This window comes from Lathyrus oleraceus, chromosome 6, assembly GCF_024323335.1.
Source record: "Lathyrus oleraceus cultivar Zhongwan6 chromosome 6, CAAS_Psat_ZW6_1.0, whole genome shotgun sequence".
NCBI lineage: Eukaryota > Viridiplantae > Streptophyta > Magnoliopsida > Fabales > Fabaceae > Lathyrus > Lathyrus oleraceus.
Genome location: NC_066584.1, coordinates 436037680 through 436043843, shown reverse-complemented (window position 1 = coordinate 436043843; position 6164 = coordinate 436037680). Strand labels below are relative to the sequence as shown.

Below are 6164 nucleotides of genomic sequence, written 5' to 3'. Positions count from 1 at the left end.
GATTGTACACACGGTAAGTTGAAAACCTGAAAAGGCAACTTAGGCAAAAATGGGTACCCTGGTGGATTGAAAACTCGAAAGGGCGATCCAGGCAAAAGTTAGGGATTAAGCGAATGACTGCGTTCTGAGTAGTTCTGAAACTCATCCCATGTTGATAACTGGAAACTTTCGAAAGGTAGGAAACAACCCAATCACCCTTTTTCAGAAGGCTGATCATCTGGAGGATCTTGAAGACGAGCGAGTCATAGCGGAATTGGAACCCGATAGAAATCCATTTCCCATTGCCATTAGATTAATTTCTGTTTTTATCTTTTGTGCAATTACCTCTTTCCAGGGATCGCTTCCTGATGTAAATGCCTATTCAGAGGCCACCCAATCAATAAAATCATGTTATTCAGTATATCTCTGGTTTCATTTTCATTTTTACTGTTTTGTTTGCAAAAATGACGTCCGAATTTTTGATAAACATTGCATCATGAAACATAAGAGCTTTGCAGGTATATGCTTAATCAACATTTAAAATTGCTATAAATTTTAAGTGCCTTGGACTGTCTACTCAGAACAGGTGCACTCGGGGCATTCCCTTAAGGTTCCCATCAAATGATCGCGGATGTTTTTCCTCAATAGTTGGAATTTGGTATCTTATCCGTGCAGAGCTGGTTCGAGCGTTGGATTCTTCATATCCCCAGCAGGCTCTCACTGATGTGCTTCCCCAAGAAGGTGTTTCAGACTATACACTCCCCAGCGGAGTTGACAGTATCAGACTGTATATCCCCAGCGGAGTTGACAGTGCCAGACTGTATCTTCCCAGCAGAAGCGGCCACTCCTCAGAGTTCGATGCCAGATTGATGATCTCGACGCTAGACCCGTGGTCTCTTTCCTTGAAGCAGAATTTCGGTGCAGTATCGGTGTTTGCTTCCCCTGCTGAGTCGTCTCTCTCACAGATTTTTGGTTTCTAGAACCACCGTCGCTTTCCTCAGCAGCAAGCCTTCAGTGCCATCCTCTCCCCAGTCAGAGTCTCGGTATTTTGCTATTTTCCAGAACACCGTGTGGCGGGTCATTTCCCCACTTAGTTCATTATGTTGTGCATCTCCAACAGGCTTGCCAGGGTCCAGAAGATTGTGATCATTCCCCAGCAGTATTCTATGCCTCAGTTTGGCATTCTCCTCAGCATTTCGCATCCTTGCATGTAGAATCATATTGCATTGCATCCCCCCAAATCGCGTAGCATTTCCATTTTCATGGAGCATTACGCCATTGAAAAATTCAGACATACGCATGTAAAGCATAAGGCATTCTCGGTATCCCAAGTGATAAGCCAGAAGTTGTTTCAAGTACTCAGACTGAAGATTGTTCATGACTGATCTGTATTATTCCCAGCAGGGGTCATTGGCCCATATGCCGCCTCAATTATCATTTTCCCTATTTCTGTCGATGCTGACAGACATGAAATTTTCCGGTATTCAGACCGAAGTGGCATTTAGGCCAATCTTTCGATGTTCAGATCGAAGAAGTTTCCGATGTTCAGGTCGATGCAACTTACGGCATTTAGGCCAGTTTTTTCGGTATTCAGACCGAAGTGGCATTCAGGCCAATTTTCCGATGTTCAGATCGAAGAAGTTTCCGACGTTCAGGTCGACGCAACTTGTGGAATTCAGGCCAGGTTTCCGATATTCAGACCGAAGTGGCATTCAGGCCAATTTTGCGATGTTCAGATCGAAGAAGTTTCCGACGTTCAGGTCGACGCAACTTATGGCATTCAGGCCAGGTTTCCGGTATTCAGACCGAAGTGGCATTAAGGCCAGTCTCTCGGTGTTCAGACCGATATTAATAATCTCATACCTTTCGACGCTCAGATCGAAGTCATTTCCAGTATTCAGACTGATGAGCGGTATTCAGGCCATGGTTATTTCTGTGTTACCATTTATTTTGGTATCCAGGTTAACATCCTTTTTCGGTATTCAGACCGACTCTCACCGTACCAGACGGATTCTTCTTTCAAGACCACCTCTTTGCCGATTCTGACAGGCATTGTTACTTCACTTCACTTCTATGCAAATTTTCAGGATTTTCTTGTATTCAATCCCTTGATACCTCGAAAGTGCGAAAGCCGCTGCTATCTTCTTTTCGGGTCTCTAGTTGATTGAATAGGGGCAGCTGTAGCACCTCAAATTTTCCCCCTCTCATTCATGCATTCATTTTTAGGTCACTTAACATTTCATATTGCATTTCATCATGTCAATCAGAATCAGATCCAAGAAACTTAAATGTCATCCGAGACACTTTGTGGGTTCTATCTGGGTGATCAGTCAACACAAGGGAAAGACTTGAGTTACTTCAAACATGTTCAAGTGGGGTCTATTCATCATTCAAAACGCTAATCTTGAAGGAGCAAAAGTCCGTTCTTGAGTTGTCATGCTCGCTAGGCGAACAGCAGGGTTCGCCTAGCGAAGAGAACTGTCATGCTCGCTAGGCGAGCGAATCCTTCGCTAGGTGAAGCGCACGCGTTTTAAAAATAACAGAAAGTCATGGGCTTGAGTTGCCCTCATTTGAGCCCACAAAGCCACGAAAATCAGAGTATAAATTCTAAATTTCATTGAAACAAAACCCTAGCTAGACAGAGAGAGACAGAGAGAGTGAGGACTAACTCAGAGCAGCCTCCAGAGACTGAAGGGAACTCATCTGCAAAGAACCAATTCCCTCTCATATAAACCCTAAGATTGTTCTGCAAACCCAACGGTGCAATTCAATTTTCATTCGATCTCTCCAATTAGGTTTGCCTTATTCCCATTACTTTACGCTTTCAATCTGAAATTTCTGAAGCATGAGGTATTATGTTTGAATCCGGGAGAGTGGGTATCGTTAGATTCCACGTGTGGGTTTAGCTATGCATGAATGTGTAGAACAATGCCTTGAATGTTTGATCACTTAATTGCAGAAATCGTATTGTTATCAATGGAGAACCCAGAGCCCGCAGGCATTCGCTAGCCGCATCGCTAGGCGAGCCTGCAGCGAAGCTTCGCTAAGCCTTCGCTAAGCGAGACAGTAGTTTCATACCCCGATTTTGGTCCTAATTTTTTTTATGTTTTTATATGAGGATTGGTTTTGGTCCAAGGTCATGGTGCTGTTCATGTGATTGTTAATGCACATATGGTCTTGGTCATCCAAACAACCAACCATCTTGTGTCACAAGCCAATTGCCAATCATGCCATTTGATTCATGAATATCCCTTTCAAACCCTAATCTTGTGCCCTCATTCCATGGCCTTGTTAACCTATCATCATCACCATCATTCGAACTGAGTTCTTTTGGGGTGATGCTTGCATCTTGCTTGCTCTTCTGCATTTGAATAAGACACAAAAAAAGCTCCTTCAAAAGCAATACCATTTCTTACTGCCTTGCAAAAATTTCCTCTCCGTCGGTTCCTTGTTATCTGCTTATAGTAATACTCAATAACATCCCAAAAAGAATCAAGTTTATTTATTTATTCTTTTTCATTCAAATAGTTGATTTTTTTTTCTGTGTGATTCAGTTTTATTTAGGGACCCTTTTAACCTTTTGGGTCCAATTCAAGTTCAATGGGTCCTAAACAATGTCAAATCTGCCACAAAGCTCAGTCCAAGTACAAATGCCCTAAATGCTATTTACTTTATTGCTCACTGGCCCGTTTCAAAAAAACACAAAGAACTTCCATGTGTCAATCCAACAACTTCAACACCGAAAACAACTGCTTTGGAATCACACGCAGAAAAGCCATCAGTTGTGGAAAATACTGTTTTGGAAGCAGTTGTGGAAAATACTGTTTTGGAGGCAGTTGTAGAAAAACCATTACTTGTTGATAAAAGAGGCCAGGTGTTGGACCAATTCCAATTGGAGGCTATAGTTTCTTCTAGTGAGATTCGTGATGCTTTGAATAATAAATCCAACTAGTTCGCCGTATTGATTGTTCCCCAAATGCTGAGATTGAACTTGATAAAGCTATGGCAGATGAGGCATTTCGCGTGTTCACAGACAAGATTTTATCAACTATCAACCACTAAGTTTCAGAATGAAGTCTAATTAAGTAGTGACTGGGTGAAGAAAACCAGGCAAAACAATTATGCAAATAATCAATTCATAAATAGAATTATTCAACTGTCACATTTTGGATTCAGCTGCAGTGTTAATTTCTACTTCCTCTTCTAAGGCTTCAAAGGCTGGTAACTCCGTTTGAATTTGAATCTTCAACACTATCGGTTTTAACATTGCCACTGTTATGTTCCGTGCCATAGATGTGGCCCATTTTCACACGTTTTGTCTCCAAATATCTCTTGTTCTCCGAAGTGATAAGAGTTAACAATGGGATCCTACCAGAAACAGTTAAACCATAACCTTTGAGACCAATATATTTGGATGGATTGTTAGTCATCAACTTCATAGATTGAACACCTAGATCCCTCAGTATCTGCAAAAATAGTAGCATTTCAAATTCCATAACAATTGTGATCAGCATGTATTAAAACAGTTCAAATGTTATTGCAAGAGATTCATCATCGAATCAATAAGTGTATATCTATTACCTGCGCACCAATGCCATACTCCCTAGAGTCAACAGCCAATCCCAACTCCTCATTGGCTTCTACGGTATCGCGCCCATCATCCTGTAGGTTATAAGCACGGAGCTTGTGGCCCAATCCAATACCCCTACCTTCATGTCCGCGTAAATATACAAGTACACCTCTACCGGCTGCCTCAATCTGTTGCATTGCAAGTGCAAGCTGATTTCCACAGTCACATCTGCAGATCAATCCCAAAGCATTGGAAATGCAGCTATTCCACCTCCCAACTCATCGGCGGAAAAGACAGCGTATGGAGCTGATTCAGAGTATGAGAAATTCATGGCAGAGATGAAGTGATTTCGGTTCATTTTCGAAAGGCCTGATGTTTCTTGGAGCTCTTGTGAACCTGATTTCCTAACCTCTTGCCATGTCTTTCTTGGAAGTTTGGGACTCACATCTTTAACCTTGCTGTACTGTTATGAAATTTGCAGAGAATTCGAGTTGGAAGTTGAGACACAATCTTCAAATAGCAGGTATACAACATCAAAACCTTGGTCCTGTACAACACCATATCATGACCTATGTTTTGCCGCACTTCTAACCCTAACTCCATCTGGCCAAACATGCCCTGCATTCACACAACCACAAAACATGCCATGAGTATGGTTCGGTGATCATGCTCAATACCTGCAGTACACACAACACGTTGCCAAGCCAGTTGCCTTGTTGTGCCTTGCTGCAATGCCAGACCTGCACAAGCTCAAAACCAGAAACAAGAACAAATCAGTGCATAAATTATGCAGGCTTAGTGCAAACACATATCCTATCCATACACACCACGAGATGTTCCTTTCATGGGAATGGCAACTGGATCACCTGTTTATAATAGAAACTCAGGTCAGAATCCACATGAGCCTGGCAATTTACATGGTAGATCTGGTGGACATGATAATGTGGTTAAGCCGTTGGCCTCAGAACCGGTAGAATCCAGTCATGCTCCTGATATTATTGGACCTTACAGGGTTTTTCTTAAGCAACACAACAAGTGGGATGGAAAAATGAACCAACAAACTGGGAGGACTCATTAACAACGAATGCATCATTTGTCAATGTGAGGGACCAACCGGCAATGTCTGTCCAGGAGAATGATCATATTAGGAACATGGAAATGGATTTAAGGAAGAAAAGTGTTCATGGCAAGGAAGTTTCTTCTCAAACATCGGGAAATCAAGGATCTACTTTTATCAAAAATGCCAAATCACTTGAAAGCACAGGAAGCTTTAATGAATTTGATCATATTGCAGCAAGGAAAATGGATGGTGTAGCTTCTAATACACTGGAATCTTCCTCAAGGTTACCTGCTACAGCCAAAGAACCATCAACCTTTTGAGTCCTCATTCACAAACCAACCGAGTTTAGTGGCAATAGAAATTCACTGCAGTAACACAATTGAATTAGCTGGAAGTTACAAGAAATTCACTGCAGTAACACATAATAGCCAGTAAAGCGTTAGAATTCCAGAAATATCCCAAATTGGCATTAAGACAAAAAATGAAAAAGAAAGTATGGAGCTCATGTTACCTTTTCCAGACCAAACACCAAATGAGGTAGACAACTGTGAGCAC

General features: G+C 41.9%; 1 protein-coding gene and 1 pseudogene across 1 annotated transcript; one reads left to right on the top strand and one right to left on the bottom strand.

The window, feature by feature from the left end:
- The first annotated feature begins 3401 nt into the window (after nt 1–3401).
- LOC127096124 (uncharacterized) lies at nt 3402–4041 on the top strand (annotated as a pseudogene).
- On the bottom strand, nt 4036–4968 carry LOC127096123 (bifunctional riboflavin biosynthesis protein RIBA 1, chloroplastic). Its single transcript, XM_051034737.1, has 3 exons — nt 4959–4968; nt 4561–4826; nt 4036–4445 (listed from the first exon to the last, which is right to left on the bottom strand). The coding sequence occupies exons 1-3, from the start codon at nt 4966–4968 to the stop codon at nt 4191–4193; spliced, it is 531 nt and encodes a 176-aa protein (XP_050890694.1). The 3' UTR covers nt 4036–4190.
- Between the last annotated feature and the right edge of the window lie 1196 nt (nt 4969–6164).